Raw genomic sequence first — 25,267 nt, forward strand, 5'->3', positions numbered from 1 at the left:
AGCAGAGCATTGGCACAGGGCACTGGTGTTGCAGACACTGAATAAGGGATATTGCACATTAGAAGGTGAAGGGCCTGGAGAATAAACCTTATGAGGAGTCACTGAGGGACCTGGGGATGGTTAGTTTGGGAAAGAGGAGGCTGAGGGAAGACCTCATTGCTCTCTAACACTACCTGAAAGGAGATTGTGGAGAGGCTGGTGCTGGTCTCTTCTCACAGGTGATAGAACAAGAGGGAATGGCCTCAAGCTGCCACTGGGTAGGTTTAGACTGGACAGTAGGAAAAACTTTTTCCCAGCAAGAGTGGTCAGGCATTGGAATGTGCTGCCCAGGGAGGTGGTTGAGTCACCAGTGCTGGATGTGTTTAAAGGTGATTTGGATGTGGTGCTTGAGGGTATGGTGTAGGGGTGAACCTTGTAGAGCAGGGTTATCAGTTGGACTTGGTGATCCTGAGGGTCTTTTCCAACCTGAATGTTTGTGTGATTCTGTGAAAAGTGCCACCCCCCACCCCCCCCAAATCACCATCTCACATTTGATTATCAGAAATATATGGCCTTTTTCATTATTGTTTTGATGAAAAGCAAGGTGCTGGTGAGTTCAGCATCTCTCTCAGTGGAAGGCACTAAAGCTCTCAGACACACTTTGCTGGGAAAGGCAGAGTGCTTACTAACCAAGGTGCCTTAGGAAAGCCTTTGCCCTGCCACACACCTAGAGGTGCAGCTCTGGAACCAGCCTAGCTGTGCTGAGCTCCCCAAGCCACTTTGGTTCCAACACCACACAATTAAAACAATGCAGGGCTCGTGCTCACATGCTGAAAGCTCCAAAAGCTGCATACAAAACTCATCTCATGACCTGCAGCCAGCAGACACAGGAGCTTGTGAGTTTTGCCTTTACAAAAGCCTCAGGCTGTGTTTAGTTTACAGCCAAACCCCAATGTTTTCCAGGAAAGGAAATATGTGCAGGGCCTGTCTGGGTTCTTGCAGGCAGGGCCAGCTCTGCCCCTTGCCTAACCCCTCACCTGGAGATGCAGCACAGTGTCACTTATCCTGCTTGTCTCCAAAAGCATTTAAATTCAGGTGCTAGCATAGCTAGGAAGGTTTCCTTCAAGGGAAGAGAGGCCACTGAAAATGAGAATGGTACAACCATGCTGTTTCATGACCACAGCCAAATGGCAATTGCCTGCATTTACCAGAAAAAAAAAAAAAGGGGGGGGGGGGAGGGGAGGGGGAAAGGAAAAGGGGAAAAAAAAAAAAAAAGAGCATTGCAGTTGCAGAAGGTTTGGGGATGACCTGCAGCTGGCTGTGCCTACCCCCTGCAGCTGGATGGGGTTTCAGTGAGTGGTGGCACATGAGTGTCTGCCCTGTACTGTACAGGGCAAAATGAGTGCTGCCAGGAGTGTTAAATCCTGACCTTGGGCCAGGGAAGTTGCTCTTGGCAGTGCCCCAAAACACCTCAGCTGGACTTTGGATCTCCAATTGCATCACAGGAGGGATGTTCAGTTTGTCAGAGAAAGTGAAGCAGGCAACCTTTCCCTTCCAGGTTTCATGTTCAAGCCTTGCAGGGGTCACTAGTGATCAATCACCCTGGCTCTGCTGCCCTCACAAACATGGTTTTGGTCCACTGGTTTCCTCTGTGTCACCCCACTGAAGGACCAGGTCATTAGGCTGCCATCAAGTCACCCTATGGTCCTTCCCCCTTGAACTTCAGTACCCAGAACTTGTGGCCCACCTGAGGGGGGAATTTTTTGCTATGCTGGACCTGGCTCAGTGGAGAAGAACTGGATTTAGGCTTGAACAAGGTCCTATTTTCTCCAGGTGAAAGGGTGAAGGGGTTTTCACAGGGTAATTTCTGCTCCCATGTGAAGGGCAAGGTGCTCAAAACTGCCCCAAATCCAGCCAACATACAGAAATCCTGAAATCACCCCAGAAGTCTCATCTCTTTTTTTTGTTATTATTATTTAAATACCATATTCTTGGATTTATTGCCTGAGTCTTGCCTGTTCTTGCCTTGTCAGCCCTGAGTGCATCACTACTTCACATTGAAAAGCCAACAATGAAATGTCACAGAAAGACATGCCTTCAGCAGGAGCTCAAGAGGGTCTCAAAAAACTCACCAACACGTCCACCAAGTCATCAAAAAGATACTAAAACCAACATCAGTTTGGACTCTCTGCTGCCTTGGAGCACCTCTCTGTCTTCAGCCAGCTCTGTAGGTCATGCACTGCCTGCTCCATGTCTTACCCCTGCCAAGAGCAGGAAGAGATGGAGGGTGGCATCAGCTCCAAAAGTCAGAATTCAACTGAAGGAAGTCACCAACTCCCAGGGTGCTAAGAGACCAAAACAAGAAGGCTGAAGAGAATTCAAGGAGACTGAGATATGATGGGGGGGGATTCAGCATCCCCCTGAAGGCAGCCATGCCAGGCAGAGCAACACCTTCACATCACAGCCATCAGCATCTGACCATGCCCTTCTTTTGCCTCCTGGACCTAGAGCTGCTGAAAGTCTGTTCTTGAGAGCCCACATCAATCCCCTAACATCCCTGGGATGCAGAGGTAGAATCAGAATTTCTCTCAGAGAAAGGATCTTATGAGAAAGCCCTGCTGCTGTCTGAGGAAAACAGCAGCAGTTACACCCAAACTCCAGCTTGTACCTGCAGAGGGAAGAGCACCTTTCTGTGTCTTCCTCAGCTGCCCTGGAGGGACAAAACCTGCTCATAATTAAATCTGTGTTTGATGCATTACAAGGAGGCAATTCACAGAAGAAACTGCTATCAAACATTTAGGACATTTTTGCAGGGCACAGACCGCACTCCAGGCACAGCCCAGGTGGCATTTGCCATGGCTTGTTCACAAGACCTCAGCAGACTAACCTGCCTGGCACACAGCTGGTAACAAGAGACAGCCCAGCTGGCCTCCTGGGGAGCTGCCAGCCTCCAACCTTTGCCTCCATGGCTGGGGATTAGCAAACCTTGGTCTTTGCCAGCTCAGCTGCCCAGTCCAGGGCAGTGGGGCCAAGGGCTGCTCAGCCACATGCAAGGCGGTGCCCAGGGCGGCCATAGAAAGAACGAGAAGCCCCAAAACCCACCCCAGAGGTGCCCAAAAGGGAGCCTCTTGATTTCACAAAATCATAGAACTGTTTGGGTTGGAAGCAACCTTTAGAGGTCATCCAGTCAAACCTCCCTCCACTGAGCAAGGACATCTGCAACTAGAGCAGGTTGCTCACAGCTCTGTCCAACCTGACCTGGAATGTTTCCAGGCATCTACCACCTCCCTGGGCAACCTGGGCCAGTGTTTCACCACCCTCACTGTGAAATATTTCTTCCTTCTATCTTGTCTAAATCTACACTCCTTCAGTTTAAAACCAGCACCCCCTGTCCTGTCACAATAGGCCCTGCTAAACACATTGTCCCCAGGACAAGATTTGGTGTGTCCAGCAGTACCAAGAGCTTCCCAGTTAAGATTTTGGGGTCTCTCTCTCCTGCTGAGACTGGCCAGAGCTGAACAAAGCCTCAGTACTGGGGAGACCTGGGGTACCTGGTAGGGCAGAAGGCAAAGACACCCAGCTGGGTTATAAAATCCACTGAGAGAGCACACTGGGCCAGGGGCTCTTGCTCAACCTGCAGGGCCACTGATGTGGGGCAGAGATGCCTGCCAGCCAGAGCTGGATGCTGGCCAGGCAGTGGGAGCTGCCTGCAGCCCTGCCTCCAGGGCAGCCCAACCACCATGCTGCAGCTGGGCACACCCCTAAGGGGAAAGTCCACCCCAGGCTTAGCTGCTGGCTCCACTGCTCCATCCCCTCCCCAGTTACAGCTCTACTGGCTAGAAACTGGTAAGCAGCAAGTTTCCTGACCAAGACACCAAGGACTGTGAAACCAGGGCAATAAAGCATGAAAAACAGAAGTTGCCTTTATTTCCTGAGATGAACATTAACAGGAGGAGCACCGTGCCCAGCCAAGGGTCCTCAGCATCTCCACATCCAAGAACACAGCTCTCCACCAGTATCCATCACTTTGCTTTTCAAGAGGAGCCCAGAGAGCAGCAGTGCAGCTTAGCACATCAATATCCCTGCTCAGATGGGACTGGGAACAATCAAGGGATTGGACAGTCAGGTGGTGAGATGGCGGGGTCCCCAGGTGGTCGAGGCCATCCCAAGCACAAATCCAGGCTGGGCAGTGACTGGCTAGAAAGCAGCCCTGAGGAGAGGGACTTGGGGGTGCTGGTGGGCAAAGAGCTCAACATGAGCTGTCAGTGTGCACTTGCAGCCCAGAAAGCCAACCAGAGCCTGGGCTGCATCAAGAGAAGTGTGGCCAGCAGGGCAAGGGAGGTGATTCTCCTCCTCTACTCAGCTCTGGTGAGACCCCACCTGGAGTACTGTGTCCAGTTCTGGAGCCCCTATTACAAGAGGGATAAGAACATGCTAGAAGGTGTCCAGAGAAGGGCCACCAGGATGATCAGAGGGCTGGAGCACCTCTCCTATGAGGACAGACTGAATGAGTTGGGGCTGTTCAGTCTGGAGAAGAGAAGGCTTCAAGGTGACCTTCTTGTGGCCTTCCAGTATCTGAAGGGGGCTACAAGAAACCTGGGGAGGGACTTTTTAGGCTATCAGGTAGTTACAGGACTAGGGGGAATGGAATAAAGCTGGAAGTGGGGAGATTCAGGCTGGAAGTGAGGAAGAAGTTCTTCACCATGAGAGTGGTGAGAGCCTGGAATGGGTTGTCCAGAGAGGTGGTTGAGGCTCCATCCCTGGAGGTGTTTAAGGCCAGGCTGGATGAGGCTCTGGCCAGCCTGATCTAGTGTGAGGTGTCCCTGCCCATGGCAGGGGAGTTGGAACTGGATGATCCTTGTGGTCCCTTCCAACCCTGACTGATTCTATGACTCTATGATTCAGCTCTCAGTGTCCTCAGCACACAGTGCACTCTGACGCCAGCAAACCACGAGGGGTGGAACCCAGCTGCACTTCTGGTGTGACAGGGGGATCCCAACAGCCGGATGTGTTGGAAGCTGAGCACCAGAATGCAAGCCACGGTTTGCTTTCACTTGGAGGGGTGGAAGGACTGGACTCAACTGCCCCAGGGATGGAAACACAGCCCCTACCCTTTGGACTGGCCATGGACTGATCCAGACTGTACTGGAACAGGGTGGAGCTCCGAGCATCTGCAGTGAGCAGCCTTCTGAGTACCACAGAACAATCTCATTTTGAGTGAGAGCAGACAGTGAAGGACGGATGATGTGTGTTGTGTGGTGTTAATTGCTGCTGGGCATGATGCAGATGGGACAGAATAAGGGGTGGAGAAGGCCATGGGTGGAGCTGAATCTGCTGCTGATATTCAATACCACCATGCTACATGCCAGCTTCAAAATTAAAGTGCTGGCTGGAGGGTATTATCACAGAACCAGCCAGGTTGGAAGAGACCTCCAAGATCACCAAGCCCAACCTGTCACCCAACACCATCTAATTAACTAAACCATGGCACTAAGTGCCTCATCCAGGCTTATTTTAAACACTTCCAGGGACAGTGCCTCCACCACCTCCCTGGGCAGCCCATTCCAATGGCCAGTCTCTCCTTCTGTGAAGAATTTCTTCCTAACATCCAGCCTAAATCTCCCCCTGGCACAGCTTGAGACTGTGTCCTCTTGTTCTGTTGTTGGTTGCCTGGGAGAAGAGACCAACCCCCACCTGGCTACAACCTCCCTTCAGGTAGTTGCAGATGGCTTTATGTAGATGGCATTATCACAGTCTCACAGTGTATCAGAGGTTGGAAGGGACCTCAAGAGATCATCAGATCCCATCCCCCTGCCAGAGCAGGATCACTTAGGAGAGTCCACACAGGAATGCATCCAGGTGGGTTTTGAAAGTCTCCAGAGAAGGAGACTCCACAACCCCCCTGGGGAGCCTGTCCCAGTGCTCCCCAGTCCACAGGCTTATGGGGCTTGAAGTTCAGATTGTAAACATAAGAGGCTGTGTTACCCCACCACAACCACCCCTCAGCAAAGCCCAGGTAAGATTCTACAACAGAATAGTTCTGACCTGTACAAAGTTAAAGCTCTCTGGCATGGCCCTCTCACTCTTTCTTTCTCCCACCAGCTGAGATTGCTCATCCCAGCCAGATGGAATTTCAGCTCCTCCTGCTTGGAGGTTGTTTTTTTGGTGCAGGGAATCAAATACATCATTTTGCAACCTGCTGAAAGGGGGATGAAGAGTGGATGCCAGCCATATCTCCCTGAGACAGGAAACACAAGGAGAGGAGAGGGTAGGAAGAAAGTTCTCCACACAGCCTGTCCCCAAAAACTGCTTCCTCCAACTAACACAATCTAATGTCACACTCTATTTGCACCCTGAAGGAGAAGAAAGATAGAAAAATAATATTTATATTGGCCTAAAATACCTGAAGCCAGTCACTGGGAAGAAAGCTGAATGTTCTGTGCCTTGGAACACGAGGCAAAGAGCAGCGTTTGCAGACCACTTCTGAAGAGGAAGCAGGGAAAACCCCACCACCAGCTGCACTGAATGATGCTAATGGGCAGCACTCCTCCTCTCACCTCTAAATACCTGAGTGCCAGGAAGCACATCACCACCAGGAGCTCCACAGGGACAGCATTTCCTGGTCTGAGCTCTGAAAAAGCATCAATCAACCAATTAATCAATCAATGCTGGGCAAACCCCAGGCTTTTCGCAGCACTCACTCTACCTATTTGCCTCCTGCTCTTGGTAGAGGCAGGTGAACCATTCCTGCATCACTAAGGGCTCCAATACCTGCTAGAGGTACATGGCAGCTCTGCCAGGTCCTGCAGAGACTGACTTCTTTAGAGTCCTCCAAAAATCATGTCAGCACCTGATAAGCTGCTCAGGAGCTCCCACCAAATGGCTAATGATCGGCCTCAACGGTCTGAAAGGTCTTTTCCAGCCTAGGCAGTCCTGTGATCCTGTGGACCTGTGTCCTGTGTCCTGGATGGACAACGTGCCCATTTCTGTCTCCTGAAAGACAAAAACATCTTTTCCTCCCTGTGCTAACTGGAAATGAATGATCCTTCCCTTGCTCAGGCACAGGCAAGCGTGGCAGCACCAGTGGCTGCAGGGGCTCCAAGGAGAACTGTTCACACAGCAGCTCCCTTCAAAGTCACCAGCATTAGAAGAGGAAATTCAAATGGCTTTGCCCCAAGAAGCTAGGCGCCAGGTCTTTGGAGCAGAACTAATTATTCCAAAAAATTGTTAAGTGTCAGAAAGTAGACTCAGAGAGGTGCTGAGCAGGTCAAGCCAAAGGCTGGCTGCCACATGTAGAAGCAGTGGAAGCTTTGATGCACCAGGCAGAGACCTCTTAGGCAGACACTTCTAAATACAAAGTGTTCCTTTCAGTCACCCCCACTGCAGAGCATATTCAGGTCTGAGATGAAGTGACATGTGTGTTTATTGAATGTCAGAAGCGTCACTGTTGTTCCCTCCCTTCTCCTTAGCTGCCTGGGAAGATCTCACCAGCTGCTGCCCAGGCTTATTGCTACTCATTTCCCAGAGAGGCAGACACTGGGTTAAATCAGCACAGCTCCACTTTCTGAGGCTTTAGCCACCAAAACACGTGAGAAACCAGAGCTGAGTGCTTTGGAAAGCCATCTATGGCAACACTGCCTGGTTTAGTCATCCATCCTCTGCCCTGCTGCCTCAGGTGAACTTGTGGCAAGGAAGCCTCCATCAAACCTACCAAGAAACCCATTCTGCCACCAAGTCCTGGCTCTCAGCTTCTTCCCAGTTGCCTAAATCAAGGTGAGGAACAGAGGGAAGAGCAGGCAAGCAGTTCTACTTGGGGAGGGAGGATGCCCCATAGCAGGGTGACGGCAGGGAGGTGAAAGGCTCCTGGGGAGGTAGCAGGGCAAAGGGACATCCTGGGGTGGAATTCATCCCACAGGAAAGCAACCATCACCCCAGGGATGGCTTTGCTCATGGAATAAATAAGAAGGTGGTGGGATGCATGTGCTCCATGAAGCTAGAAACTCCCTGTTAATGTGTGATATGTCTGTGACTACCTCATCCCCCCCTACCCCAGCTCATAGCTGCCTTTCAGACCACACTTTTCCACCTCCTGTTAGGGCAGGGGTACCAAACAATTGCTTTCCTGACATAAGAATGACCAGATGGAAGAAGCTGCCTCACCAAGGAGGTGAATTATTGTCTTCAGCTCATTATTAATCCCAAGGGAGTGGAGTCTGTGACAATCACTGGGGTTTACTACATGCTGGGAAAAAAAAATATTTGTCATATGTGTGGGTTTTGATAAGTAACACAGTTCTGCTGGGCCTAGGACTGCCACAGTACTGGAAAAGGATTAACAGCCTGCCCACTAACCAGCATCTGCAGGGTAAGAGCAGGCTAAAAAGATAAGAAAAAAGCATTTCTTGCAGTCTGTGCAGACTCTGGCCTGGATCACTTCTGTCTCCTTGCTCACTGTTCCCAGGTAGTGGAAATATGACCCAGATGTGCAGGGAATAGCTGAGATTGCTTCCTGAAAAAAATTCTCTCCTTTCTCTCAGTCACATGCACCTCAAATTAATTGCACCATTTGTGTACTTTCAGATGGATTTTGTTCTCCCTGGAACACTATTAGGACTTCTGAATCACCCCAGGAGATGCCAAGCAAACACTAATTCATAGTCTGGAGTTAAATCACCATTCTTCCTAAATCCCAGGGACAAAGCAGGAAGTGTGGGAAACGGCTTAGTGCATCACCAGGAACTTCTGTTTCTTTCAAAAACAACTTTGTTATTGTCACACTGGTTTGGTCACCCACAGCTTAGGAAAAGCAACACGCAAAACAGCAGAGAAAAGCACATTCAGTACAGCAGGGAGCAGGAAACCTCTCCTTCCTCCTCCTTGCAGATCACATGAGGGGGTGGTTTGCCCTAAACCCAGCTACTTGAGTCATCAGAGCAATAAGCTGAATAATGAACACATCATCCCTCCCAGCCATCAGTTACTTAACAACTGCTGAGCTCTCTGTGCTGGGAGCAGCCCCACGAAACCTGCTGGAGCAGGAGCTGGGGAGCAGCAGCAGGGCAAACAAGCAGCCAGCTCTGGAGGCAAAGGCTTTTCTCATGGGGCAGGAGGCACTGCATGAAAAGCCACCAGGCTAAGATGCACCAGAATGTCAACAACTGACGGACAGAAGCTGAGACCACATTGCTCTGAGGTGGGCCCAGCTGACTTGCCTCCTGAGCAGGGCTAGAAAGTTAGCCAGCAGCTCCACAAGTCTGTTGTCTGTCAGCAGTGTTGTGGCAGATAATGCAACAAAACCTGGGTTACCTGTCCCTGAGGCCCCTGCTGTTGGATATTTTCTTTGCCAGATCCTGCCAGAAATAGCAGCTACTTCATGGGTTACTTGAATCACCAACCATGCTTTCTCTCCAGATGTCTCTGCTCTTCCAGGAAGGGTTGCAAAAAAGCTGGTTACAGATTGTCATGCACAACAGGCATGGAAATAAACTCTTAGCCACAAGAGATAAGGGTGCCCAGACTTGAGAGCCACATAGGCCCAGTCAGACAGTGAGTCTGGTTAAGGAGGAAGAAGAGCTCAGTTTTGCATGGAAGCCTCTGCCTCCACCATGCAGACTGAAAGCAGAGTTGCTGTAATTCAGAGCTAAGACATCTGCAAGGAGTGGCCAGTGTGTCTAAAAGCCCTTCCCTTCTGCTCTCCCCTGTGCTCCCAGTGCTGGCAGGTCCCTGTTGAGGGCAGCACAACTGCTTCATTTTACAGGGTTAACCAGTTAATTTTACCAGTTAGCAGGGTACTAATTAGCTACCTTAAAACATTAATTAACTTTCTCACTCTTTAGGTAAAATAATTTCATCATCAGAGTACCAAACATTTTGCTTAGGGAGGGGTAGGTGAGACCACTCATGGGCAGGTGCATGTTTAAGCACCTAGGTCCAGGACTCACATTTGAAATTGCAGCCAAGATGTAATCCCCTCCTCACACTGGGGAGCACAGGGTCAGCTGTCGCTCTTAGGAAAGGATAAGCACCTACACTGTTCTAGAAAGTCAGAGCTCTCATCGCATCAGAGCACCAACCTGCCAGAAAAGAGGAGTGCCACTCTCCTGATGACACCTGGCATTCATTTCCAGTCCCAGAGGGCCAGTTCAGTCCCCACAGACACAAAAACTCCCTTTTTCATGTGCCCCGAGCTATGCCCAACAACAAAAGCAGCCACAGCTTCCTGGGACCTCTGAGGGGTTGTGAAACCTCCTTTGCTGACAGAGGTTGCACATCACACATGAGGCAGCCTGTAAGTAATTCACCCTGACGGCACAAAGAAACAGAGCAAAGTTGAGACCCTCTCTGAAACTTGTGCTCCGCGGTGGAGCTCAGGCAGTGCTTCTCCTATGCCGAGGAGGCTCCTCTCTTGCCTCACTCTTCCAGAGGCTGGCTGTAACCACCCCGAGCCAGGCAGGCGGCGAGCTGGAAAAAGCCACCCTGGCAGCACTGTGGAAATCCCCAAACCAGGGAGTGCCTTCCTTGACCCTCGTGGGAAGGGAAAGGCTGGGCAGGGCAGGTTTTAAGCAGAGCTGAGTCCAACTGCTGGCCTGGCTCCCGCAGCAGCATCTCTCGCAGAAGGTGTCAGCTCCCACGAGCGACCTCCGCTTTGTCGGACAGACCAAGTACGCAACCTTTCAGGGGAAAGTGACACTTTCACACGGAGAGTGCACGCCCAGCCCGCTCTCCTCAGCCGCTGCCTGGGTTTCAGCTGAAGCCGTCTGCTGCCCCACGCGAGCCCAGGAGGGCACGGGGAGCGGGCACCCACCTCAGGACACACACCCCACACACACACGCACACCCCCGCCCCCACAACTCTCCGCTCCGGAGACAAGACTCCCGTTACACGGTGTCGCTCCACCATCTCCCCCATCACAGCGGGCGCCTCGCAGGCTTCCACGCGTGGGTCAGCCATGAGGTGCACGCCCTGCTCTCCCTCCCCGCTGCTCCGGGAGCACGGGGTGCTACGGGCGGCGCAGCCCCAGCTCTTGCCTGAGACGGCAGTTTGCGTGACCCCGAGAGCCTGGCCCCGCGCTGCCGCCCGGTCCCTAACGAGGCCGGGGGGCAGCCGGCGTGGCGGGGAAAGGCAATGAGGTCACGGCGACACAACCCCCGCGACGTGACGCCCGTGGGCACACAGCGTTCCTTTTGCTAACGTCATCAGCGGAGAACCTCCGCCAGGCGAGACCACTCTGGTGGAGGGGGACGTGGTCGAATGCGCGGCCCCCCCCTGGTGCAGCACCTTCCCCTGGGGCAGTGGGAGGCACAGAGAGGCGGCGGGAGACGCCGGTTCCCGCGTGCAGACTGCGTGTGGGCAGCGGCGCTCGCTTCGTGTCGGTCTCCGTGTTTCGCCCCACCGATCCCCTCTCCAGGGCGCGGGTGGTAGGTGCCGGATGTTGGGAGCGCGCAGAGCGCCACCGCCTCTATAAGCGCCGCCGCGGGGCGGGCGCAGGAGCCGCGGCTGGACTCGTTCCGTCTTGTTCCGCTTTGCACCGCCCGCCCCACCAGGAGCATGTACCAGAGCCCCGTACGCTGCCTCTGCTCGGCGCTGCCCGCACTCTGCTGCGCCCCCGCCGCTGCTTCGGCCTCCCTCCTACCGCCGCGGCCCCGCTGCTCCCTACCGCCACTCGGCCCAGCCGCCCTGCGGGCAGCAGCGCCGGGAGGCCCGCCCGCCCCGGGGGCACTGCCCCGCACAGGTGGGTATCAGGGAGGTGCGGGGCCGCTGCAGGCCGGGTTGGAGCCGAGAGGCTCCGGGGCTGGCGGCCCGTTCCGGTTCACCAGGCCGCTGAAGCCGGGCTGTCACAGTCGGAACGGGAAGCTGGGGGTTCGGATGCCCGGCTCGCCCTGGGGCCCCGTGTGTGGCCATGCGGTTCCCCAAAAGTCGACCCGGCTCTTCCGCTTCGTGGCGCGGCTCCTGTGCGTGGAGCGTGAGTTGGGGACAGCCGGCGGCGGCGAACAGGCGCTGCCGTCGGCCCGCCGGTGCTCCGGAAGGGTGGCAGCGGCGGCTGGGCGACAGGCGCACTCTGCGCACAAGCGCAAGGTGGCTGCTCGGAAGGGACCCAAGTGCTTGCGGGGATTAGGACTGCAGAGGTGCTGAGGGGACTGGAGCATCTCTCTGATGAGGAAAGGCTGAGAGACCTGGGACCGCATAGCCTGGAGAAGGCTAAGCGGGAATAAGGAGCAGTGAGCACGAACTTGGCAACCTGCTCTATAGCAGCTGTAGGTTGGCCTAGATGTTCTCCAGCTATCCTTTCCTAACCTGGCCGTTCTGTGGAGTAACTTGTCCAGATGGGTCAAGATCTTTACCCCAGTGCCAGAATGGTTCCTTGTTCTCCTCTCTCCCAGTTTGCACTTGGTGTAGGAGGTACTTGTTTCACAGTATTCTCTGATGGAGACTGTGGGAAAAGCCCAGGCTGCCCTGAGCAGGCAGCAGCGGCAGTGTGAAGCGATCAGGTTCCTACTTGCCTGCACTGTTAAATGATTACACCCTGTTCCACGTTCCCAAATTGAGACTTGGAAAGCACTCAGAAGCCCACGTCCTTGGTTGCATGTGGAGTCCATGTGAGGACAGCACCTCAGCATGCACTGTGCTCCTTCCCCTCTGCTTGTTGATCTCTGGTGAGGCTCAGTGGAGTGGTGATCTCCCCACTGGGCCTCTGCAGTTAGCTTCAGCTTTCAGCTGCATCTCTGGACAAGCAGCTTGCTTCTTACTGTGGCCAAAAGAGCACACCCAGAGGAGCTCCTGGTGAAAGCTGGGGCAGCAGCCACCTTTGTCCCAGGCTGCTGCTGGTGGGAGAGGTGATGTCTCACACCCTTCCTGCAATCCCCGAGGCTGTATTACCTGGTGTGCAGGAGACCCACCGTTCCCTACTGTTATTAGCTGGGGTTGGTGCTGTTACAAAAGAGGTCTACAAGCCAGGCTGGAGCAGGTGCTTCCATTCCTCCTGTTGAAGCCAGGCCAAGATACCAAATGGCAGGAGTAAAGCTTCATGGGGCTACAGGGAAGAGGAGCATATGTGCCTGCAAGCTGGCAGAGCCGAGCTCATGATTAGAGCACTCATGAGAAAAAGGGTTCCCAGAGCTTGTGCCAGTTGCTGATTATTCTGTTACTCAGAGCAGGATCTGAGGTTCTCTTTCTGGTGTTGTCTGTTGACTAGGCAGCACTGCCCCTGCTGTCACAAGCTCTCTGAATCCCCCTATGAGGGACCTGACTCCCCTGTGTATGACTGGCCCAGGTGCCAAAATCAGGGCTTGAACTTTGCAGCGTGGGCAGCCTAGGACTGCAATCCATAGCTGGCCCAAACAAGGCTGTACATGTATTATGATACCCTGTGGCCTAGAATTTGTCACATGGGGATGGTGTTGGCCAAGTTTCCTCTGCATGTGGGGTTGCAGGGAGGGCATCTGAGGCTACTGGTGGCCTCCTCAGCAGTAGAGGCTGATGTAACTGCACAGTAGGCTGCAGGTGTGGTGGAGCTGTTCACCTGGCAGTGAAATCTCTGCAGTGCACAAGGTGGGGGCTCTTCAACCAAAAGCAGTGCTGGGAAGTAGGAGATGAAAGGAAACCAGAATGTTGTTCACCTTACCCAAAAGGTATGGGCCCTGGCTCTGATTGCCCTTTGCAACCTCCTGGTCTGTCTGCATGCTGCAACCCTCATCTTTGAAATAAAGTCCATGACTGCTCATTGCCTGAGATCCTGGATGTTCATCTGTTCTGTGCTCTTGCTAAGTGACAGCAGAAACCTTGAGTTTTGCACCCAGTTCAAAGTTTAATGAACAGTTGAATTTCTTCCCCTGCCCTTACTGTGCTGAGGCACCACCCTTGTTGAGAGGAAGGCTTCTTTTATTTGAAGCACCTTGAATCATAATTGCTGAGCTGGTGTTCTCTATTGCAACCCTGCACCAAGAGAATGGCTTCCATGTTCACCCACCCACTACTAAAGTACAAGCTCAGGAGTCCACTTGTTCCTTTGCATGTACCAGCACCATGGTGTCACAGTGCCAGCAGCAGACATCCCAGAAAGTTACAGGTCACTTAACCTGGACTTTAAAGGTGTCAGAATGGTGACATCTTCTACTTGTCTCACTGCCATGAGCATGTTAAGCATTGCAAAAATAGCAAATGGGGTTTGTATTTAGGGTTTTAATGGTCAGGTTGCTGCTCTGGCCCCTGTTCTGCAGAACAGTTCAGCCCATGCTGTGATGCTTTCAGCACTTTGGGGACAAAACTTCTGCAGTTCATCAGTCATCTTAAGCTAGAGTCCTCTTGCAGGAGTGCCCCTTCAGCCAAGGACTCCCAAGCCACCTGCAATGTGCCTGGAAGTGTTTAGTTTGCAGCCCAGGCCCTGTTTTCACTGAACCTTTCCTGGGCTCTCAGAAGAAGGCAGAAGTTTTTTCCTTCCTGAGATATTACTGACTTTAAAAGCTGTCAGATAAGTGCTGTAGCCCACCCTGTGCAAGTTAGGCTATGCTTATCTCAGGGCTGGATACCCCATGGATGATGAGATTTAGACAATACTCTGGCTTTGTTTGCAGCTTGCCAGGGGCATGACTGAACTTAGACCTCAATCCTGCCTAACAGATGTAAGCTGCTCAGAGCTTGCTAGACTAGACTTAGAGCTAGAGCTAGACTTCTGGCCTCAGACACATTACACCAAGCTTTTCCCTTTCAACATCCTCTGACTGAGGTCAAGCTATGAACAGCCTACTCTTGCTAGTGGCTGCTTGGAGCAAAACAACTCCCTGTTACTCCTTTGGAACGCCCTGCACAAGCCACGTTCACCCATGGCAGGGGCTGTGCCCAAGGCACTGCATCTCCACAGGCTTCCCACCACATGGCTAATGTTGTGCCAGATGGGAAGGGCAGGGCTGTGCAGGGCACAGGGCTCATGGCTGTACTCAGCTGCTGATGGCACCCCTGAGGGAGCAGAAACCACTATGTACTTCTCTCCAGTTGCAGCAGGTTGTACTTACCCCCAAAATAGGTGAGGAGCTCCCTGTGGAGATTTCACTAAAAGCTCTATTGATTTCTTTGGGTTTCTGCATGGCTGCCTGGCAGCTCTGGTAGTGTGTAAGCAGGACCCTTCTGTAACCAGTACAGGGCACACTTTTGTTCCTACTCCACATCCCCTCATTGCTTAGGGATTTCATATCTGAGCCTGCTTCCCTCACTGTGAAATGGCATTTCTTCTACTTCAGCTGTACTTGGCTTCTTGACAAGAATTGTAAACTTGAGACACACTGCAGAAACTTCATCCCCTAAACACAGTTCCCCTAGAAAAACATTGTGAGCCCCAGATCACATCTCAGTTCAAGGAACTCCTGGTACAAGGAGGGGATGGAGGTAAAGAGAGGCAACCTACTTCCAATTTAAATCCCTAGTTTATGACTTAGAACTGTTCAGAGGCACTGTTCCACTGGCTTACACATGCAAAACACATTGATGCAAGTACTTTTCAGTGTCTTTAGAAGGACCTGTTTTCCTAAAGACAAGAACATGAGGCTACTGCTGCAGGGTCCTTTCTCTTCTCTTTTACTCCCTCTGTTTACTGAACAGTTATAACTTCCCCTCAAGCCAGGTCTGTCACCAGCTCTTACAATTGGTAATGCTGTAACTCAGGCTAGCAAAGGCTGAACCTGGAAGTATGGTGGGTGGCACCCCAGAGCTGGCACAAGATGTGAGCGTGAGATAATCAAGTCTCTCCTGGGTTTAAGTAACTCAAAGATGCAAATAAACTCACAAACTGCTGTGGGCCAACAGTAATGCAGCACCAAGTTCTTTTCCTCATGATCACCTTTGCAAAACACACTCAGAGTCAGCTGAGACAGCAACAAAACTCTGCCAGCACTGCCTCTTGAGCAGGTTGCTGTGGTGTGAGCAGTGCTTTTCCTGCTGGTGTTTGAAGGAAAACCAACTGTCCAGGCATGTTGGACAGGCAGAGCTCCAAGTGTGGAAAAACGCCAGCACAGCTTCCTTTCAACTACCCCTACCTGTTGGGGTGACGCTTCAGAGCAAAACCCTCACCCTCAATGTCCTGAGCTCTGTGCAAACTTCCACAGCTCCCTGAAGCCCATCCCTTAATACTACTGGTCTCCTGTGTGTTTGCAGTAAGCAAGCTGTGGGGCATTGCATTTACTGGCTGTGCTCTGATGAAGTATGAGGAGGAGATATTTTACAGCACAAGGCTATAAAGCCCTCAGCCTTGGGAGCTGTCTGCTAGCAGGCATTAACAGGGAGAGGTGGGGGACAGCTGCTTCTTTGCAGGATGTGCTTAAGATGGCCAAAGGAGGAGGAGGTCACTGGGTCCTGGAACTGCAAGACCACAGGGTGTGCAGGAAGCTGCCAAACTGAGGCACAGCATGAAGGAGCAAGAGGCTGAAGGGAGAAAGGATGGTGAGGGGAATGAGCATAGGGGCATGAATGGGAGCTGGAGACACCCTGTTCTCCACATCCTGAAATATAAGCCAGCAGACGCATCTGATCACTCTGCTCATGAAAAGGTTTCAGCTGTTTTGGGGCAAATGAAGCTGTGGTTAGAGATTCCCAGGAAATATTAACATGAGGGAATGAGTCCCCGTTGCTTGCTGCTCTGCAGGCAGGAAGCCCAGAGGCATCCCAAATAGTCTCAGGGTAGTGGGCCATGCAGACTGCCATCTCCACCCAGTGACAAATGTTGCACATGAAATAAGGAGCAGGAAGTATTTGTCCACTTGCTGGACTCTCTCCTCCATGAGGAGGGAAAAAGTATGTTCTATTCTGTTTCCTACAACACATGGAGAAGTTCATCTGAGCCCTGCTATGCTGGATGAAAGACTCTTTTCTTCCCTCAGAGACACGTGCCCAACACCTTAAGCCAGACCATTTGCATGCTGCAGCCCCTGATAACAAAACTCTCTGAGACTGTGGACAGAACTAACCCTCTCTGCATCCTTCTCTATCTCAGGTTCAGCTGCAGTACAAACCATGAGTTGCTGGCACTATAACAAAGTTCTCTGTAAGGCATCTAAGTGGTGAGAAGAGTCATGGTGGACATCTCTAATCCCCTTTGTTTCCTTCCCAGTGTGTTCCATGGGAAACAGCACCAGCCGGCTCTACAGCGCACTCGCCAAGACGCTGAGCAGCGGCACCGTGTCCCAGCACCAGGACTGCCTGGAGCAGCCAGACTCGGCACAGCTGGATCCTATAGACCCCAAGGATTTGCTAGAGGAATGCCAGATGGTGCTGCAGAAACGGCCCCCCCGCTTCCAGAGGAGCTTTGTGAACCTGCGGAAAAACACTGCCAGTAACCACCGCCCCATTCGGGTCATGCAGTGGAACATCCTTGCCCAAGGTAGGAGCTGCCTCTAAGCTCAAGGTGTGACTTTGAGATCAAACCCAGCAGTGAAGACCTTTAAATGCAGGTGTGCCTAGGTAATGACACATGCCAGGGACTGGCAGAGCAAAGGGAGAGGTGAATTACATGAGACAGAACTGACTGAGGGGGAGATTTTCAGCACAAGCAGTGGCTTGCCTTCTGTTCTATAGGAAAGGAAAGGTCTCCCCTTACAAGTGTAATGCCCAGGGTAGCTCTGAATGCCTGTCCTGACTGAACATGTTATACTGAGAAAGCTGTGACAATTTCTAGATAGATGTTAACCTCCAGAAACAACTCATCTTTCCCTGAGTTTTATTCTTTGTAAAGCTTCCCTACCATTTTCTAATGAGCTTGTCAGTGAACCATTCAGGGATTCAGATCTCTTACAGGAATTCTTAATCTTTCAAAATCATTTGAACCCATTTTTTTTTTCTCAGACCTCTAATATCAAGGCTGTAAATTACACAATAGCCTCACCTTAAAGTCTTTCAGGGTGGGAAATCCCCATGCAGGGCCTGCCTTAACATTCTGCATCAAAGTCACTCCTATCCCACTGCACTTTTCCTTAGGCTTAAGGTGTGGCAGCTGCATGTGGAAGTGCTTGTCACAGTGTAGTGACTTTTGGGAGGAGGGGGAAGAAATCTTTTATCTACCTTGTAGTTGTAATGGAACTGGCTTTGGTGAGGCTTCAGTCTTTAGAGAAGAGGTTCTGACACCCACAGGCAAGCCTGGCAGCCTTAGAGAGAGCAGCTACTCCTGAAAAACCCATCACCTGCACATTAACTGATGTAAACTCACACTGCATCCAATCACAACCTCTGGCACTGTGACTGCCTGCTCTCCAGGGGGGGATGCAAGCAGCTGCTGCAGGGTGGCAGCTGGCTCCCGAGAGCAGAGCCTTTGCCTGTGACCTCTGCCAAACCCAGAGGAAGACCCTGTTCTAGCCCTCCATAACTTTATCTTTTTTTTTTCCTCCCCCTTCCTGCTAATTTCAGCTCTGGGAGAAGGCAAAGACAACTTTGTTCAGTGCCCCATGGAAGCTCTGAAATGGGAAGAGAGGAAATGCCTCATCCTGGAGGAAATCCTTGCATACAAGCCTGACATCTTGTGCCTGCAAGAAGTTGACCACTACTTTGACACCTTTGAGCCACTCCTCAGCCGACTGGGCTACCAGTGCACTTTCTTCCCAAAGCCCTGGTCCCCGTGCCTCGACGTGGAGCAGAACAACGGCCCGGACGGCTGCGCCTTGTTCTTCGTCAAGGAGCGCTTCCAGCTCGTCAACAGCGCCAACATCCGCCTGACCGCCATGAAGCTGAAGACCAACCAGGTGGCCATAGCCCAGACGCTGAAGTGCAACGAAACGGGAAGGCTCTTCTGCATTGCTGTCACTCACCTGAAAGCCCGTACGGGCTGGGAGAGGTTTCGGTCTGCACAAGGCTGTGATCTTCTCCAGAACCTGAAGAGCATTACCCAAGGGGCGAAGATCCCTCTGATCGTCTGCGGAGACTTCAACGCAGAGCCAACTGAGGAGGTCTACAGAGAGTTTTCCAACTCCAGCCTCAACTTAAACAGTGCATACAAGCTGCTGAGCCCCGACGGGCAGTCGGAGCCCCCGTACACCACCTGGAAGATCCGGCCCTCCGGAGAGTGCCGGCACACGCTGGATTACATCTGGTATTCCCAGCATGCCTTGAACGTGAACTCAGCCCTGGGCTTGCTGACTGAAGAGCAAATTGGGCCCAACAGGCTCCCTTCATTCAATTACCCTTCTGATCACCTGTCTTTGGTGTGTGACTTTAGTTTTAATCAAGACCCCGACAGACTGCTGTAAGGTGTTGGAATGCCACCTGGTATTGCCGTGTCTTAACTCACCACTATTTTATTTCAGAGAGAACTTTTGAAGCTGGAAGCTCCTGGAGGATGAGGAAATGCCTTTGGTTAGACATTATTTCAGGCACTTGTTTGGAGTTACTCTTGTCCTTCGGCACTTGTTATCCTGGAGCCTCCAAGAGAGGAAGAAAGGAGTCGGTGTTCTCCTGGTGGTGGTTTTGCCTTGTCAGGGCTTGAAAAATGGAAGGAAAATGAGCTTTATCCTTTCACTAACCCCTGTGTTTAAGGATTTAATCCTCTAATGAATGTGGAGGCCTTAGTATTTAAATCCAAACACCTGTGTTTGTAAAACAACTTGCCCTAACAGCATGCTAATTTTATTTATTTCATGTTAAGCTTATGCAAGTACCAAAGGGAACGAGGCCCCACTACTCAGTGAGATCCTCTTCGGTCTTTTTTTTTTTTCTGTTGCAGTAATGCAGTTCAGACATGAACAAATCTAAGCTCATATTAATGTTGTCTTCTCCTTTTTATGTGACTTGGTAAGAGGATTTCACTAAAAGTGAATAGGTAATAGCACAGTGTGAGGAAGGACCCCTGCAGTAAGAGCAGGTGAGGAAGCAGAGATAAACTACATCATACAGTAACCTCCTCACTTCTCCAGGTGAAGGTGCATGTGTCCATTACACACCTGTGGCCTGTAGGTATACACACAGTGACAATTACCTTTGCCTCTTCTCTGCTTCCCTCCAGAGGACTCACCTATCCAGGGAGCATTTCCTTCTCTGCTTCAAGGATTATTTTTCTAAATGGTTTAAATTTGTAGTCTTGTCAATCTTGCTGTTTCAGTAAAGGGCCAATCCTCATGTTGAAATACTTTCTTTTATTTATCTTCAAAACCTAAAGCTACACTGGAACCTGCAAGAAGATAAAATTTATTTATTGAGAGAAGTTGGTGATCCTGCATCTGACTTGAAATCATACAAAATGCATTCAAGAGCCTCTTTCCATGGCTCAGGGGAGCTCTGGCAAAGTGCTTAGGCTACAGCAGAGCTGTGTTAGTGTAGGAACTGTAGTGCATGGAATGGTGCTCATTGGAACAGCACAGGTATTGCACACATGGATTGTAAACATGCCACTCTGCTGGAAATTGACGTAGGAAGAGAGGAGCTGGAAGTTGGAATGACATTTAACTAGCTGGGAAAGATGAGGCAGGGCAAGTAAAGCAGTACTTCCATGGATAATAGGGCCTGGAGTAACTCTTAAATGTTCCAGGTGTTTATTAATAAAAGTCTTTGGAAAAAAATGTCATGTTTCTCCTGTCATCTCTTGCCTTTCCCTAAATAGGAGAATCTATCTCAAGTAGGGACTGTTTGAGCTTCAAGTTAGTGTTGATGCTACTCATATTCCAGACCTCTGTCCCTGAGCCCTGCAGTTCTGATCTTCCAAGTTGGCACAGCTGCTTTGCTTTCCCCACAAGTGCTTTCTCAGACTTGAAATGCCCACGTGCCACAGCAAATCTGTGAAGGAGTCACTGCTCTCTCCCCCCTAGCTGAAGATGATGCCTAGACTCTATTACTGTAAATATTTCTCTTTCCAGCAGTTGTGTGGAGCTACAAACCTGTGCAGTACTGCAGTGCAGGGTGCAAGCATTGCCCTTGAGGTCTGCTAAGCACGCTGGGCAGAGCAGGCACTTCACAGCAGGCAGTGTGTGCCACTTCCTTTGAAAGGTCATTTGAAGAGCAAGAAACACCACAGGTATGTGCTTTACACAGCCCATAAATCATTGTACTCGTGTGGCTGGTATGTAAAATACAGGACCTGCAGCTGGAAGTCCCAGATTCCCACACAAACACACTCCCTTTCAAGTGCATGAATGCAGTGCTGTGTTGCACTTCCCTAACATGCTCTGCTTGTGTTCCTGACCCTTGCAGGATGATGTTAGTGATCTTGCTTCCAAGCAGTGCTGCTCAGGCCCCTCTAACCAGATTGGGATTCAGGACTCCTCCAACAAGGGTAGATTTGAAATTCCTCAGACAAAGCATTTTAGGACCAAGGACACCAGCCTTCTTGGTGAATCAACTAGTATCAGCCAGGGCCTCCTTAAGGGCAAATCTTTCTTGTGGCCCTGGAAGCCAGAAGGGGTGGCTCCCCTGGAGGAAGATTCTGAGCCAGAACTGAGACAGTCTTAATGTCCCACATAAAGGCAGACCTCTGAGCATCCCTGCTGTAAGCATTGCATACCAGCTAGGTGGAGACAGCTTCCTTTTCACGGTGCTGGCTGCCCTCAATTGTGAGGAGGTGAGATGCAGTGCTGCTCCTTTAGGATTCTCTTCCATTTCTTAGGATGTTCCCTCCAATGGTCTTTGCAAGAAATAATACAATTGCTCATTAATAGAGGTATCTGTAGATAAACACTTCTAAAAGCAACACCACAATGTTGACCTGTAAGATGGTACCTTTAGTAAGCTAAATCCTTGCTCACCTACCACACAAAGTCACACCAGAAGCTGGGGTTTCCACTCGGACCCCTTTGGCAGTTTCTAGGAAAAGCTACACTTAATGGTAGAAAGCTGTGACCTGAGAGTAAAGATGACACTGTACTCAGATCTGTGTTTGGAAAAACACACACACACAAAACCCAAACCAACAAAAGAAAATCAACCAACCAAACAAACAAAAGCAAACCACCAAAGAAAGACTTGAATTTCCATTTTACTTTTGCATAAGTAACTCCATTTTCCTAAGGACAGCCAAGGGTGTCCATCAACGTGGTCCTGTTTCAGGGCTGCCAGGGCACAGAGCCATCACACTGATCATATCAGACTTTGCTTACCAGCAGGAGGAAAACTATTGCAGCTACAAAACTCCCACTGGCATTTTCACAGGGTGATGACACTTGGGGTCTGGGCAGTGCTTATACCATTTTACTCAGATCCTTGCTTTCAATGCTAACTCCCCCACCGAAGAAACCAAACTGCAGGGAAATGGCAAGATGTGGATGGTTTTACCATCACTGCAAAGCTCCTCTGAAGCATAAAGGGCTGGGATTCTTATTTCATTCACCCTGGCCATGTGACAGTGGATGTTCACTGCTTCATGTCCTTAAAGGGTAATTTTGAAGGCCAGGGGAGGGTGGGAGAGCTGTTAGAAGTCTGGGGACTTCTTCTCATCACATGGCAGTTCTTAATAATGCCATCCTCAGAAAACCACACATCCCTGCTGTAGCACAAGAATGAACTATTTCTGCTGTATTTGGGCAACAGGTGGACAAGATGCAAGAATTAGCTGGTAACTTCTCAAGGAAGCTTCAGCTTTTTTAGTCCAGTGCTTGCTATAAATACATATTTTGCAGACAAACTGCTTTGGAAAACTTCAGTGAAATACTGCTCTTGCTTTGTTTTATTCAGCAAGAGGCCACCCTGCAGCACTGAAATGCTTTAGCCTGCTATAAATATCAGTACATCAAATACTTTTCATAGGAAGAAGCAGGAAGATTTAATTTTTTTCCCCTGTGTAGCACTGTGACTTTTACAGTAAGAATGCCTTCAAAGCTCTTCTTGTGGCTGTCTGCCTCATAAGCACACCAAGACTAAAAAAGGCTCAACAGATTCCTTGAACACAAGCTGTAGGAGAGTTTTCCCTCAGCCCCAAGCTAGCTGAAGGAAGAAATGACCCACTTACTTACTGAAAGGCAGAAGCTGTTGCAAGCTTGTTAAAACACTCTCTCTCTTGGAGAACAATTAGATGACAAGTAGATAGTGTCACTTGCATCTTCTTCATTTAATAAGCTTTGTACCTGCTCTCTGAACTCTCTGCAAGGCAAAAATTGAAATTAGCTTGCTCTGGCTGTGACAATCTTCACACATAACTGAGATCTCTGCCACAACTGTCACAGTGAGTAAAAACTGAGGCTTCAGGCACCTCTTTGCTTTCTCATCAACTCTTCACTGCCCCTGGCTCACTGATCCTTGATCAGCTCAGATATAAGTCTCCAAAGCCCTGAGAAGTTGAGGAAATCAATTAGCAGAGCATCCCAAGAGCTCAGGCTTCCCTGCAGCATGTTTTGCTTGGATCACCTGAGTTGTGTCAAGGCACAGAACCCTTTACTAAAGCAGGATGGACTCTGTCCAAGAGAACGTAAGAAGAGTGGTCTCCAGGATGGGAGCGCCCTTTCAACTTTTTTTGCCATAACCCAGAAATTTTGATTCTCAGAACTTTATTCCAAGTTTCAAATCACAGATTTTTTTTTTTTTGCTGTGGATTACACACATCTTACTATAGCAGTTATTTGAAAAACAAGGATGTGTCTGTATCTGTAAAATCAGGGATACCAGGGCTGTACCTGTCTCAGTGCCTTCTGGATAACTTCATGCTCACTTCATACTGGAGTTTCTTTCCACTAACATATCTAGACAAGTTACTACTTGCCAAGGATGAGCTAAGCCTGGACTCTTCTACCTCAGTCACCAGCTTCAGATGCAAAAGCTAGTCCTGCTTTCAGAGCTATGCTTAAGCAGATGGGCTGAAATCACTGCTTGACTGTGACAAAAAGCCCGTTTCTACTTCTAGCTAGCAGCTAAATTAGCAAAGGCATGCATGGAAAGGTTAATGACAAAGGTCTTCATTGTTTGAAGCCAGGTCAAGTGCTCCTCCCATGTCACACTTACAGTGCCCCCTCATACAGAGATTCTGCAAGCACTTGATGCCCTTCTGCAAAACATCCTCTGGCAGCCAGCAGCGTGTGTGCCGCTCGCCGGGTGGCCAGGGGAGAGAGCCAAAGGACCATCAGCAGCTCTGCAGTGAGATGCAGCACCACCAGCAGCACCTCAGAGCACTGCTGTGCCTACCTCACCAGCAGTGGAGACGGGCACCCTTCATTCCTTTCATTTTGGCCATTACATGATGAAGTCTTGGCTCTAACTTAAGAGGGGGAGGTCATCAGCTGGAGATCCTATCTGCTTCCACGAAGACAGTTTGTCCCCATTTGACTTCCAGTGTATCTAAATTAGGTGTTGGAAAGGTCTCAGCTAAAAACTCCAGAGACAGACATTTCATGCTCTGAGACACAGCATCTCTCAAATACTATCAAGTAACAGCCATTTAGAAAAGGACTTCTTACAGACAAAATGCTGCTATTTTTCTCTCTTCTAGCTTATTTGTTCTACCTGCCTCCCTCCACACTGTTTACCCAGGGCATTAATTAGTCCCTCTGAAACAACCCAATTAGTCAACCCACTGCACAGCTTCCCCCTACTTGCCTTTCTGTCCTACCTCTTGGCAACATAAATCCTCTTCCTTCTCCTACATTTCCTCCTGCCAAGGAGTCTTTTTCCTCTACCCCAAATCAGACACACAGCTCATATGTAAGAACTTTTGCTTCTTTAGGTTACGTGCTGGTGGAAGGGACTGCCATCTTCCACACCATGCTTTTCTACCTGCTTCACTTTGTCCATTCCTTAAAATCTGCTTCTCTGCTTCAGAGCATGAAAAAGGATCTTTTCCAGAAGAATTCCAAAGTTCCCCACATGATGGCCTGGCTGTATGGAGCTATTCCCACATTTCTTACCAGAGGGAAGAAGGGGGCTTACTGCTAAGACACTAGAGGCAGCTCATTTTTCAGTATTAAACTTAAGAGGGCAAGTAAACTCCCATGTAAAGATTTAATTCTGGTCCCCTTTATAGTTACTGAAGACCCCAGTTCCAGATTTCTGTTAAAATTGCTCCTCCAGACACGAAGTGCTCAGATAAGCATTGAGAAATTATTTCAAGATTACCTGAGTTCCTGCACCACACTAGAACTGGGGGTCCCACTGGGCACTTGGCTACCCACAACTCAATGTGCTACAAGTTACTAAACTGTTGTAGTGCCAACATGGACTCCATGAAAACAGGGCAAGATACTCTGCTTCTATTTTAAGCCAAACTCTTGCACATGGACTGGAACTATGGAGCAGGTTGTGTACTGTGTGTCCTCACCCAAGCTTTACTCTGTAACGTATCAGGGCAATTATAAATGGAAAACCTATTTAGATGCTTACTTCGTTCAGAAAAGACAGCACCTACCT

At 50.3% G+C, this 25,267-nt stretch overlaps 1 protein-coding gene across 1 annotated transcript; it reads left to right on the forward strand.

Moving 5' to 3' along the window:
* Positions 1 to 11,527: 11,527 nt before the first annotated feature.
* NOCT (nocturnin) lies at positions 11,528 to 20,449 on the forward strand. Its single transcript, XM_054392309.1, has 3 exons — positions 11,528 to 11,711; positions 17,076 to 17,345; positions 18,365 to 20,449. Exons 1-3 carry the CDS (start codon positions 11,528 to 11,530, stop codon positions 19,198 to 19,200), a joined length of 1,290 nt encoding a protein of 429 aa, XP_054248284.1. The 3' UTR covers positions 19,201 to 20,449.
* The last annotated feature ends 4,818 nt before the right edge of the window (positions 20,450 to 25,267 follow it).

This window comes from Indicator indicator, chromosome 25, assembly GCF_027791375.1.
Source record: "Indicator indicator isolate 239-I01 chromosome 25, UM_Iind_1.1, whole genome shotgun sequence".
NCBI lineage: Eukaryota > Metazoa > Chordata > Aves > Piciformes > Indicatoridae > Indicator > Indicator indicator.